Here is a 14,047-nt window from a genome sequence, read left to right on the forward strand (position 1 = left end):
CTACACATATACCGATCTGTTGTACGGTCTTGTTTGGACTATGGCTCTATAGTCTATGGGTCTGCAAGACCATACTGTTTGAAATGGTTAGATCCGGTGCATAACCTTGGCTTGCGTCTGTCAACTGGAGCTTACCGCACATCTCCTATAAACAGCCTCTACGTAGATACAAATGAGCCTTCCCTCGAATACAGAAGGTCATTACTTGCTCGTATGTTTTGAAAATACAATCCCTGCCAAACCATATATGCTTCCCCATAGTTACAAAGTGCATCTCCAGAATATTGTTCCAAAACAAGCCACACTCAATCAAACCTTTATCTCTTCGTTTTGAAGAAGAATGCCTAGAACTAGGTATACTGCAGAGCCTTCCAAACATCACCCCAAGGCAAGATCCAATACCACCCTGGTACAGTCTCCCATGTTTATGTGACTTCACACTTACACAGTTTCAAAAAAACCTTTCTCCTCGTGAACACATGCTACAAGAGTTCTTGGCTCTGGAGGAAAAATATAAAAATTACAGGGCTTTTTATACTGATGGTTCTAAGACAGCACATCGACCAACTGGGGTTGTCGACCAAAGACAATTTCGACCAACTGGGGTTCTTTAACGAACAGTGACATTGCGCAGCACATGGGCACCTTCGTTTTCCCCTCCATCGAGAAGTGGCCACTGTGGCCAAGATTCGATCCTGCATCCCTGGACAGTTATTAAGGCGAAGGTCTTACTTGTTTCATTGTGAAAAGTGCGTGGGCGAGATCTATCTGCGAGATATGTTCACAAGATTCCGCTGAATATCAGTGGGGTTCTGGTATATACTTACTGATAGTTATAGTTAGTGATAGATAATGATAATCAGTGATCAGAGAAAGTCTCCCTCTCTCTCTAGTGAAAAACATGGAGAACGCTTCCTCTCACATAGAGAGAGGGAGAAAGTCTCTTTCTCTAGAGAGAGAGAGAGACTCTGACATTCTCTCTCTCTACTCTCTCATTCTCTCTATCATGCTCTCATCTTGAGAGAAAGAGGTCTTCCTCTTAGAGAAAGAGAGTCTCTCTCCAGAGTAATCAGGGGCATTCCAAGGATTGCAGCAGGGGGAACAAAAGTCATTCACCTTGCTGCACGTAAGGCGACCTAAGTGTTTCCTTGAAATTTTTGTGTATTCAGTCAACGTTGATTAGTGAAAAAAAAGATACTTTTGTGGACTAGGTTATGCAGTTCTCTCTCAACTGTGCACAGTTAGTTTTGTAGCGGCTTGAACACTCAGTCTCAGGTGCGCCATTACTGAAGTATGTCCATTAGTGATAGTTCCATATGGATAATAACTTATAAGTAAAGGTGTAGAAAAAATACATTACGGCTGTGCATGCAATCAATGGTAGGCATGATCCAAGCGATTCATTTGCAAAGTGTTCGTAGTTGAAAAACAGCCTTACGCTATAAACAGTGGGAAAAGTTTTGGTATAAGTGCTTGAAATATATCTGTAATGTCATTTTATAGTTGTAATTAAAACATATGAAATTGACAAATAACTAGATTTAAACTGTATTTCCAAGTTTAAGGCACAATTTTTGTTCTTTTTTAACATTTAACAGTATTTAAAAGTCACCATTAAAATGATGTTTACTCTTAATGTTAAAATGTAATGTTTTTATTAAACAAAAAGATTAGGCCATACCAGAGTCACATCAATGTTTTCGTTCTTTGCCCGAAATATTGCTGAATGGAATTTGCTCCCAAATGAGATAGCAATTATGTGATTTAAATTAACCTCCCTACAAGAATGCCCTACGGACAGTGTAGTCATTTGTAACGAATAAATAAACATAATATCGTTATTTGTTCATTCTTTATTTTAGAGCAACATTGCAATGCAACCTACTGATTGTTGAAAGCCAAAATGTGGATCAAAAAATGCTTCTAGCTGTTAAAACACTCAATTTTTCATGCCGAAATTCGGTGCACAGATGGTATATAACCATCTGTAATTTTCAGTACCATGTTTGGGTGATGTACTTGCCTGGCTTAATCATTATGATTAGAAATCTGCTTCATCTGCAGCATCAGCAACCCAAAACAAGCAGCATTTGCATAGCTGACATTGATGGCGGCATCCGATGCATATCTGCAAAATAACTGCACCATTTTGTTATGGCAGTCACACGTTAACTCTTTAACCACCAATTTATTTTCCAAAAAACGTACTAAAATTGCCAATTTTTTTTAGGTGACCATAATTTGCTTAATGTAATTACGGTTCTAAAAATATATTACTTTGGTAGTTAGCAGAGGTGGGCAACCTCATGAGGTTTCGACCTCATGAGGTCGACCTCAACCTCAAAATGGCCTCAGCCTCACGGAGTGAGGTGAGGTTGAGGTGAGGTCGGCGATAGCTCAAAATATTTTGAGTGAGGTCACGAAATTGGGCCTCAACCTCACGCATGAGTTTGAGGTTGAGTGAGGTCGTAATTGTGTGAGGTCGAAATTGTGAGGTCCAGGCTTTTTGCTGTTGCCGCGGCTTACTTCGAAGAGCGCCCCTTTAGACGCGGAGTTCGAGCGTACTGCTGCGGTGTGCCCGTCGACTCTTGGTGTTCGGACGACCGGATGCCGTAGCCCCTGCCCAGGCTTCCCTCTGGTCTTGTTGGAAGATTATTTTTTTTTTACGACACGAACTCCTCGTGCCCCCCGCCCGCCACCCCCGTTTTCTCTGACTTGTTTGTGCCGATGCTTGCCGCCGGCTCAAGCACCCAGGAGCGCGCAAAGCACATAACTCACTCTGACCCGCGATGCTTTTGTCGGATGCCGCAAACAAACAAGCAAACTAAAAAGCGAAGCAAATTGTCTTTTGCGCTGACGGCGCAAAGCAGAACTGTTTGTCGTGTGCATGCCCGTTCCCAGGCGCTGACGTCACGGCTGCTGCTTTACATTCGATGAAGGATCCCGCTGTACATTAGACGGAACCTTAACAGAAAATGGTGCAGCGAAATTGCATGGGATGAAGGTGCTAGCGTTTCTTACATAACCAATATAGCGGTAAGACATGCAAGAGAATGAGACGGACGGCACAGCTTATAAAACGCAACTGGTATACAGGAAAAAAGCCTGCGCATGTTAACCATTTGCCTAGGTAGAAGAGGCAAAAAAATTATATGGGGCTTATATACAGTAAAGCCCAATGAAAACAAAAACCTTTTTGCTCCGCTAAAACCTTTTGTTTCTCTCCCAAATTCTCGTGAAACCAAGCAATGCAGGAGGAAGGATGATGGTAAGAGATTCTTAACTCCATAATATCAGGTCTATCTTGAAATCTCTTTAGGCGCAGGAAAAAAAAGAGAAAAGCGTTCTCCTACATGTTTTTATCAGTTAAATACTATTGAGATGTTGTCTGACTCAACATTTTGGTGTCTAGACAGACGAATTAGTGTGGCAAACTGAGCGTGTCTCTTTAGTGCTGCCGTCTGCTCGAGACGGACAAATCAATCGGATGAAAATTTGTGTGGTCAGATATCGGAGAAATATATTCAGACATTCGTTTTTTCTTTAAAAATCCATTGAAATATCTGTGAATGAAACCAATTACATGCTAGCACTGAGGAATGCAGTACTAAGTCGATGTCTCAAGCCTTCTATACCCTCTGGGAAGCGCAGTTCTCTTCTTTTTTTAGTGTGCGAAATTTCGTATACTTTCGTCAACATAGTATTTCTTTATATATATTTTCTTGTATGACATTTACATTCGTGTACTGGCGAACAGAGAACAGGCTTCTTCCCTCACATTTGGCTCTTTCTTTGGCATCTTTCCAGAGGCCCATAGCACAACCCTCCTTTCCACATACCGGAGCGGTCATTTAGTTTCTCTTTTTATTTTTTTATTTTTTTGCAAGTATTGCAAAGCGCGATGTAGTCTCTGAAAACGAAGCTGACACATTCGCTGCTGCCTTTGGTGTGTATTGGTGACAGTTCGGCATTCACTGCATGAGCAAAACCTAGAGCCTATAGACGGACGGCGAAGGGAGGAACGCGTGCACAGCAGGGAGCGCGGTCCCTCCAGGCTGCTTGATCGCCTCCTTTCTGTTGTTCTTGTCTTTATTTTACGTTTATGTGCTGTAACTACACGACACTAACGGGGAAACGGTTTCTCTGGATGCACGTGTAGTGCATGCGACGAAGCAGCTTCGAATACACCACCGTGTAATCTATTAGTTCAGTCTTTAAAGGAAAACAAGTGAATAACACAGAGAAGCTCGTCTCAGACTTGTTGGAGAAATGGTATCCAGTATTCTGTTCGGATGTACAAGTATTTGTATCGTTTTTTCGTTTTTTTTTTGTTTCTTTTTTTTTTTGGGGGGGGGGGGGGGTGGACATTTTGGTCCGGCGAAATTTGACTGCAAAGTGGTTCACGTTTAACCCTCTTTCCTAGCAGTTCCGAACCCTGTAATTTTTTAATGTAAGCATGGTGTTTGAAGAAGCAATTTCGCCAATTCTTGCAATACGCCACGGGATCACAGAATTATAGACAAACACCTAGGAGTGACCGGTTGGGACCTCGTAACATCCACAGCGTTCCTCTGAAATTTTCTGAAGGTACGTTTGTTTACCCGGCGTTGGCCGAGTTTTGTGATTATTTGGTGTGTTGCTGTCTTTCCTCTTTTGTTTGTTTTGTTGGGGATTTAGTCATCACGACAGATCGTTTCATGACTATAGCTTTTATGAAAAATTCGTGCCCGGTAATATGGACGACCCGAATTATGAACAGTTTTTCTGGGGACGAAATGTTTTCAATGTATTTATGCCTCGTTAATGCAAAAAGTCGCTGTTTGAACAATGGACAGGGGAAGAATGCATAGAGCCCACTTGGGCCCATGTATTTTTGTCTCGTTAATATGGACATCGTTTGAAAAAAGCAGGGGAGTCCGAACGCAAGTTAAAGAAGGGCGCGCAGGCCGGGAATCTATGCGACAGTCGATGCGGTCGGATGCCTGAACGAGTCCTGTGGAGTTGGAAAGAACCAAAGCGGGCGTGTGGTCGTTTTAGGAAGGGGAGGGACGCAAGAGCGGAAAGGAATGTACACAGAAAACCGAGGGTCACCTAAGTAAGAAAGACCCTGAATGAAGGGAACCGGGAGATTTCTGGGTGCAGCGGCAGCGCCGCAACGAGAGGCCGCAGTCGGGAAAACAGCAACATGTGGTCGCAATAAATTCTGCTGAACGTGAACAGAGAGGCCGGTAAAAGCGTAGGAAGGAAATAATAGGAAGAAAGACAAGAGCCAAAAAGTGGGGGTGGGAACTGAAGTTTTTCTTTCCCAAAACACAAAGTGTGTTCCATGAAGCCGTTAACGCTTTTCGGTCACAGTTAAAACACACTCACGAAGTAGAGCGACAAAAGAAAGGCGGCGAGCACGCAACCAGGACCGGGCGTCCCGTGCTGGACGCCCTTCCTTCTCATGCTCCTGGTTTTCGTCACTGTTGGGGTGCCGAACTGCCACATTTCACGCCCCGGGCGGTCCGCATGTCGGCTTCGCCTTGAGTCAACGATGCGGCCTTGACAAGGTCTGAGCTCTTCGTAGTCGGCTCGCCGTCGTTCTAAACTGTACTTCAGCTTGCAGTGTTTGTTTCATAGGAACACATACAAACGGCACAGGAGAGGGCTGGTCGATAGCCCTCAGCAGCCAGCCAACTTGACTCCCTCGCTTCCTCACATAAATAGTACAAGGCAGAAAAAAGAGAATCAGAAGAACGGAAAGGCGGGGAGGTTAACTAGGCAAAAAGAGTGCAAAGAATCAGGAGCCTGTAACCCTCAACTTTAGTCTGACTTTTGGCATGGCGGGAGTTGAAAGCAAAAAAAAACGTAACTGAACGTATACGCGAAGCGGGACATCTGTGAATACAAGCGGCAAAAACCATCTCAGTTAATCCAAGCCGTGAGGGACTGGACCAAAGTTCAGCTAGGTCTCAGCCTCGCCAGGTCGACGGTAGCATCGATACTACAGGGCTCTGATAAATGGCTCAACGTCGGCATCGCTCATCGCAGCGTCAGCTATAGTCCGACAGCGCCCAGCACAGTTCGAAGAAATGGAGTCAGCCTTGTTAATGTGGTTCGGAAATGTGTGCGCGAATGGTGCTGTCGTGAGCGACGAAATGCTTCAACAGAAGGCCCGCTGCCTCAATAACATTATGGGTGCGCACCCTTCCTTCTCCTCCGTCTTGATAGGTTTTACCTGTGATGACTTACGAAATTTTTGTTCAGTAAAACAGGGATGTTTATTGAGAAAAATTATTCTACGCTATGTATAGACATTACTAACTTCAGCTACTCATGAGGATAGCTGACAAGATTTAAGAACAGACATGACATTTTTGGGTCGACGGATTCATGGAGAAGGGGGTAACATCGACAGCTTGGCTGTTTTTAATAAGAAATTTAATTTAAAAAGCTGTCATTATATAAAGCTTTTCTCAAAAAAATACTTTTCATTTTTATAATGACTCGTTATTATGGATGACTCACGTTATGGACAGTTTTGGTCGGAAACCAAAGTGTTCATACTAACGAGGCACGACTGTATTCCTATTTTTTCCCCAATTTGATGTGTACGGTCGCAAGACAATGTACAGTGTATTAAAAAACAATGCTTGGCAATCATCAATTTGTTTTTTTTTTTTTCGAATTAAGAAAAAGGGCATATCGTCATTGTTGCCATCGTCACTAGTGTCAACAGCATTTGTCTTTTCAGTATATAGTAAGAACTGGCTTGTTTTATTTCTAATACGGATTTTATTCATGTTGGTCGGATGGGATAAACTCTTTGTATTGCAGTATGGGCCTATGCGTAGTAATGTGGTACCCATGTAGGCCTTAGAATAAAACGGACCAAAAAATGGTAGGCGAAGAGGGGGAGAGGATTGCTACTTTAGTGCAGGATTGGACATGAAGTCTCCGAAGTTTTTCTTTTATCCGAGATATTAATTGTTGTATAAAATTAAGAGTAAAATACAGCCTTCATACGACAAAATTCTGGCTTGCCTATATATGCTAGGATTATCGAGAAATGTATATTTTCGTTAAGTTACGGTTTAATTTGATGATTCTTTTTTTTTTTTTTTTTGAGGTCGAGCGCCCGACCTCAACCTCGCATTTTGAGTTTGAGGTGAGGTTGAGTGAGGTCGCCAATGGTCACCTGAAAAGTGAGGTGAGGTCGCCTGGGGGACCTCAACCTCAATTTATGAGGCTGAGGTAGAGTGAGGTCACCAAATATTTTTTGAGTTTGAGGTGAGGTCGAAGTTTTTGAGGTCAAATGCCCACCTTTTGGTAGTTAGTGATTAAAATTAACACTGAAAGCAAAAAAAAAATCTTCACGAGGGTGACTTTTTCATTGTGCATGCGCATTGTGAAATGACTCTTTTGAGCCTTCAATTAGGCGCCAAAGGCGCAAAATGCATTTTTTATCGTCAAATAACTCCCTCTAGTGTTCAAAATCGCAGCCAATGCAATTGATGACCCTAACTCGTCTTTCTAGATGGCAGCACAGCAATTTCGGGCCGGATGAGTGCAACTCGTTATTGGCGATTTTGGTGCTATCTGCCATGACGAGTACAACTCGTGGTTGGCGGTTAAAGGGTTAAACTTGTTGAGCTTTGGAAGCAAGTTGTGCAGTCGTTTTCTGTGCTCAGTATTGTTAACGCAGTTGAGAAGGCATCTTGACATTAGCCGCTCGGAAACATTAGCTCAATCCGCCACTAACGATTGCTGCTTGTTTTGGCTCACCGATGCTACAGGCGACCTGGATTTCTGATTAGTTCCGGTAAAATCAGGCAAGTAGATGATTGAGACTTGGTACTCAAAATTATAGATGGTCACATGGTATCTGTGCACCAACTCTAACCAAGAGAAGCATCTTATGGTTCATATTCAGCATAGCAATAGCCAGTATACCTCAACTTGCATAACATTATTCTAGTGTTTCATATATCAGGTATGTACTTTCGAGTGTTCTCACTTGTGTGATAGAAAGAGCTGGAAGGTTTGCTTGTATTTTTTTACGAGCTTGAGACAAAATTTCTGTCCACTAATTAATGGACATGCAGTAGTGAGGACAACTCCTGCCAAATATTGTTCTCTGTGAATTATTTTTATCTGGCTCTCCCTGGATATTTTCACGTTTCATTGGCACCAAAAGACATATTTGTTGGTGAGAAGACTGGATTCAATTACCTTCCCACCTGCTAATTCATCTGTTTCCTTTCAAAATATGGATGACATTGCAGAGCATAATGCCCTTTTTTCTTTGCCCTTGATAGGTTTTCTTGCTTTCATTATGGTGGTGTATCGTCAAAACACTTGGCATCCGTATGAGAATCTGAAAAGTTTGTTTCTGAACTTCTTGGCACCATATTGTTACCTTACCCTCTCTGCATTTTTCCTGTTGCATGTTTCCATGCTCTTCTTCTATGCACTTTGTCTTCTGCAATGCCCTTCAGTTAGCACACTATCATGACGGCTCTTTTGAACACGTTAACTAAAATCCCAAATTTCAAATAAACATATCTCTTTCTACCTATAGGTAGCTTCAAAGCACTACAACATTGTTACTTTTTGTTTTGGTCATATGTTGATGTACTCTTCTCAGTGTCCTTTTTCTTATAATGTTACGAAACATTACAAATAAACATTCAAATAACCTTTTTTGATCCTTAAATAAACAGCCGCAGTTTTTGCTAAAATTACCCTGGTGAACAAGGGTAACATGTCCTACAACTGAGCACATCTAATACCTGCCCGCATGTGGTGCAGCGGTTTGGGCGCTCGACCACTGTGCCCGAAAATGCTGGATCAAATCCCGGCCGTGGCAGCTGCTTTTTGACAGAGGCGAAGAGCAGGGCACCCTTGTGCTGTGTGATATTAATGCTAGTAAAGAACCCATAGGTGGTTGAAATTTCTGGAGCCCTTCACTACACGTACGGTATCTCATAGCCTGAGTTGCTTCGGGATGTTAAACCTCATAAACCAAACCGTAAACCAATGCAATACCTGCAATTCACGAGCATCTTATAGTTAGTTGCATGGCCTCGAGCTTCAGTAGCCAGGTGTGAAGGCCTCCATGTGACTGATCACGTTCCACGTAAGGCTGGCAGTAACACAGGACGTTCCACGTCTACCGCTATGGTTGAGGGTGGCGCTGGTGAACACTCTCAAGGTTCGTATACAGACAACATTAATACCCAAGAAAGTAGCAGGGGGGACAGCGGCCGATGTAGCTCAGTTGGAAGAGCACCTGACACGATATTCGGAGGTCGTGGGTTCGGTTCCTACCACCGGCACGTTGTTTTTCCTTCTACTTTGTGTTTATTTATCTTTCCCCTAAACAGATTACATTACTTATTTATGTGATTGCTGAAGTAAACATTAAAAAAAAAAGACATAAATTAGAATCCCCAATGCTTTCCTTGGCCTTGCCGACTGTTGGCTTCTTTCCTTTATGTATTATAACGCGCACCCTCATTTCACCTTCATTTATCTGCAAAGTGGTAAATGGGTAATATGAAATATTTTCTTGCTAAATTTTGGGGTCGTGCATGCAATGAGCGGCAGACACCATATGAGATATGTACACTACAAATATCGGCTTGTTGGAAAGCATCATTATTACACAAATGGGGCATATAGTTCTAAGGCATATTGGACATATTTGTAACATTGTTTTATTGTTATGATTTGAACATTATACAACATTAGAATTTGTAATCGTTCATATATAGTTACAATCCAAGCAGTAATATAACATAACATAATTTTGTTTTACTTATTAACTTGAAAAATATTCCAAACAGCACATTGCCATAATGTTCAGTGTTAACATTAAGCTAATATATACAGTGCAAATGAATATTATTCATTAATTTTTAGCATTAGCATAATGATGATACATATTAGTGCAACTTACACAACAACTTTGGGACATTACAGTAAAATCTGGATAATGCAGTCTTCAAGGGACCAGACACCATGCTCAAATTAATTGAAATTTCGATTTATTCAATATGGCCTGAAAAAAAGCTATTGAAAGCCATTTTTATCATAGTAATTTTGTGTGATGAACAGCTGCATGACAGTTATCTGCATTTGAGATGAAACACAAGTAAGAACGATGGCTTTTCCCGGTTCCATCAAGCATTCTGTTTTGCAACACTGTCAGGAAAATTTGAAGGATTACTTTGAATTCGTACAGGCCTGCGCTGCCCTTTTCGCAGTGCGACGCAGTAGCACCCAGATCAGCCCCTTTGCATGTTGAGGATGTTTCACCGCACACTGTGAGGTAATGTAGTGAAGTGTGCAGTGTGGTTGTAGGCATAGCATGCCGCCATTCCAAATTAAAAATAAAAATCGTGATGCACTAAGCGGCCTATGAAACAACGCAACTGGCGATTGCACGCGCATAATCACTGTGAAGTCGAAACTATGTGACAAAGCTTTATTTTGGAAATGGGAAACCTCTGATCGTTGTCGAGCCTGTCGTAATTAATATGACTGAGGTGCTCATGCTTCACTGTTTTATGCAATTCAGGTTTGGAAAGGTCTCTTGATCGCTGCCTGCGATTACTAAAATCTGCTGTCAAGCGATTTCCCAGCCAGCCCGAGTTAACCAGGCCCATCCATATCCGAATTGATGAGTGTCCAACACTACTTGCATGGCCATCGGCCGGGACCATGCTCCTAATTCAAATTATCTTATTCAGTGGGGGTCAAATTAATTAGATTTTACTGTTAAATATGTTACCTGTCACACAATCATGGCATTGTCTCTTAAGCTGCACCTTTTTTTATTTATTCAGCAATTTAATTTTAATATTTGCTGTGACAAACAGTACTGCACTGCTGCTATATTTGTCCTCACGACTGATAGTACTACTATATTACTGATTAAAAAGCTTTCCCCGCTCTATGCTCAGGTAGGCAAGCATATGCCTACTAGAAGGAGTTGCAAGTGCGCTATGAAGCCGGGAGGCATTAATTCTGGTCTGTATCTCAAGCTACTGCTTATTTCTGACTTCAAAATAGGGTTATGTTTTGACTGGAATGCTGCTTTCATGCAGCGTATATGCGTTTCGTGCAAAAACAGGGCTATATACTCATGGACAAGTTTTTGTGGCTATGGAGCCAAGGCTATAGGGGCAGAACTTCTGTCATGGTGTTATTACACCATGTAGTTCTGGCATATCGGGCCTCAGGTATGCTTTCGGTTTCAGTTCCGTCTTGAAATAATGGCTTCCGAGCCTTCAACGTTGCAGAAACGTCTTTCTTTACGCTACTTAAGGTTTAAGTGAATGTATATTCGTGGTTAATGAATATCACGCACTATGTAACTTGCTGAAACAAGCGCATTGCGAAAGCGCACAGAAACCGACAGGTAGATGCAGCAGCAGCAGCCGACGTACACTTTGAGGGGCTGTCGGCAGACGGCGCAGCCACCCTGTTTGCACTAGGGTGCCTCGATGCCAGCGCCGCCGTACATCAAGGCACCCTAGTTTGCGCGGTGTCGTGTACTGGTAAAGTTGTACTGCCCTATATTGTAGTACAATCTTGATGTAATAACAACATAGGCATTTCTGTAACTATATAATATTCCAGAGCACACTCCGCATAATTTATTCTGTTGCGCAGTGATCTGATGCGTTTTGGTTCTGTAGCTTTGGCTGCATAGCTGCAAAAACTTGTCTGGGAGTATAGAAGTGTGTTGCAGTTATGAGCTGCACTCATTCACCTCTTGGTAAAGCTCATTTCCTGCTTTCAAAACAAAAAATTCGAGTGATGAAACCTGACCTGAGCTTGCATGGTTGTGAAGACCCTATTTTCCATGCAGGGCCCTTTTGATGGAATCCTGGGCTTCAGCCAGGGTGCTTGCATGGCAGCCATGATGCTCTCACTGCAGTGCCTCAAGAGTATGGTTGTTGCAGCCCTTTTATGACCTGTCTTTTGCGACAGTTATTATCTCTAGTTCAGGGGTTCTCAAACTCAGTCCCGCAAGCCCGCCCCCCACCGTACACACATATTTATGTCCCGCTCCTCTCTACACGGGCAAGCCAAGCACAGTGCCTAGTCCTTTAAAGGTCATTTCACTGCATTTACTTTAATAATCTAGTTCATTCAGTTCATTCCTTAATTTCGTGCTGTCAGCATAGGCGTTGGAATCACGCTAAGATGCTACGCGCCGCTGGCTTATTTACATTTTGACTTCAGCACCAGGGCATTCCTCCCCCCTTCCAACCCACAAATTTGTCAGCGTGCAAGGTTACTCTGTTATAACAGTATGCGCCGCGCCGCCTCATAAGAACACCACACTCACATCTGCCAGCTAATTTCAACACAGAGCAGTGCAGGGCCTCGCACTGCGCATCAAGGCACCTTAATTATATCTGACTCAACTGGTCATGTGGTATGTGACGTCAAGCTTAAACAAACCTGTCACGTTTTTCTTTTTCTTTTTTTTTTGTGGCTCCACTGCATCGTGAATGCCAGGTTTTCACTGAAACGAGGCTACACACACAAAAAAAAAAAAAAAAAAAAAAGACTAGCGAAACAGTGTTTGAAATGATGCTCAGCAAGGCCTAAGCTCGCGGATGCGAAGCTCAGATACCGATACTATGCTCCATCCCATAGCTAACTTGCTGCACTGTGGAAGCTAGGAGACTTCTTTAGCCAATCATGAAAGTGCATTGAGCGTGTTCCTCTGTGCCACGTCGTCTGCAGGTCCTCTGTTCGTAGTGTAGGCAGGTATGGCTGTAAAATTTTATAATTAGTGTACTGGGGGGGTCTACCTACCAAACCCTGAAAGAACAGCTTATTTCATGAATTCACTCTGTTTATACTGTTTGCCACATACCAACATTTAGTTCCGCATTGGCAAATGAGGCTGCGGTGAAAATATAAACCTAGTAGCAATATCTAGCTTTTCAGACAAGAACCATTTTCTTTTTCAGTAAGCAAACTTTCTTCTTAAGGCCCAGGGGAGGAAGAATCATGACTCTAAATCAAAATAAAAGGAATTTTTTGGTCATGGATGCGGCTGTATGTGAGATATTGCCAAGAAAAAGCTTGATGCAGCGTTCATGATTAAGGAACGTACTGAACAGTTTAATAGAAATGGCAAGTTCACTCCAAAGCGAGACGTCCGGCTTCAAAGCACACCGCCGTGCAGGCAAGGCGACTTTCTTGTATGCATGAGTCGTCGCAAACACTAAGCTCAAGAAATAGCCTATAATAAATGAGTGTACGCCAAGACTGAATTTCAATTATCGTCTCACAAATGCATACTTGTTTTATCCCATGTGATCGTATGGCCGTTTTATACCAGCACTGCATTCCGCAGCATTTGTAGAAATTGATGGCTTAAATAATTGAAATAAGTTAAATCTCGTTACAAGAGACACTCAGTTACTAAGGATAGCTTTTTCAGGTCCCTGGAGTAAATTCTTCACTATTTAGAAGAGACACAACCCAGGTGTGCTCATGCAATGAAGCTGAAGCGTACCCACTTGTACTTGATGTACTTCAGATTCCCTTAGCTAAATTCTGTTCCATATCAGCATCCTTTTTGTTGTATATGTCAGGAACTGAGGAGCGCTTCTCCATGATTGGAAAGTCAAAACGACCCTGCTGTTCCAGCCACTGGCATCGCATTAGTCACTTACGAAGCAAATCAGAATGCATGATTGACATCCAGCATTTTTAACTCCTAGCTGTTAAAATTTAATCACAAGATAAAGCATCAGAATCCTGATGTCTTTCTCTTTGCGAACAATGTTTCTTGCAGCACCAAAAACACCAAAGTTCTCGTGTTCAAAGCCACCAAAGTTACTTTTTCCTCGAAACTCTGTACCCTACCTTCAATCAATAGACAAATGCATTATGCACTCTGTTAAGTTGCTGTACAAAACAAGGTTGGTAGAACACCTGTTGCTCGACAGGCAGCAAGACTGTACAATAGTAATTGATGCGAAGTTTGCTGTTCAGGTAATTTCAGGTGTCTGTAATAGCCTGAGAAGTGAAG

General features: G+C 42.4%; 1 protein-coding gene across 1 annotated transcript in view; it reads left to right on the forward strand.

Annotated features, from left to right (window-relative positions):
* Nucleotides 1–14,047, forward strand: part of LOC146193346 (esterase OVCA2-like) — a 34,739-nt gene that overhangs the window by 15,384 nt on the left and 5,308 nt on the right. The window contains exon 6 of the mRNA XM_084602698.1: nt 11,861–11,939. Coding sequence (XP_084458824.1) covers nt 11,861–11,939 — 79 coding nt within the window. The remainder of the gene's footprint in view (nt 1–11,860; nt 11,940–14,047) is intronic.

Source organism: Amblyomma maculatum, chromosome 4, assembly GCF_055883805.1.
Source record: "Amblyomma maculatum isolate TAMU_Amacu chromosome 4, ASM5588380v1, whole genome shotgun sequence".
Classification (NCBI taxonomy): Eukaryota; Metazoa; Arthropoda; class Arachnida; order Ixodida; family Ixodidae; genus Amblyomma; species Amblyomma maculatum.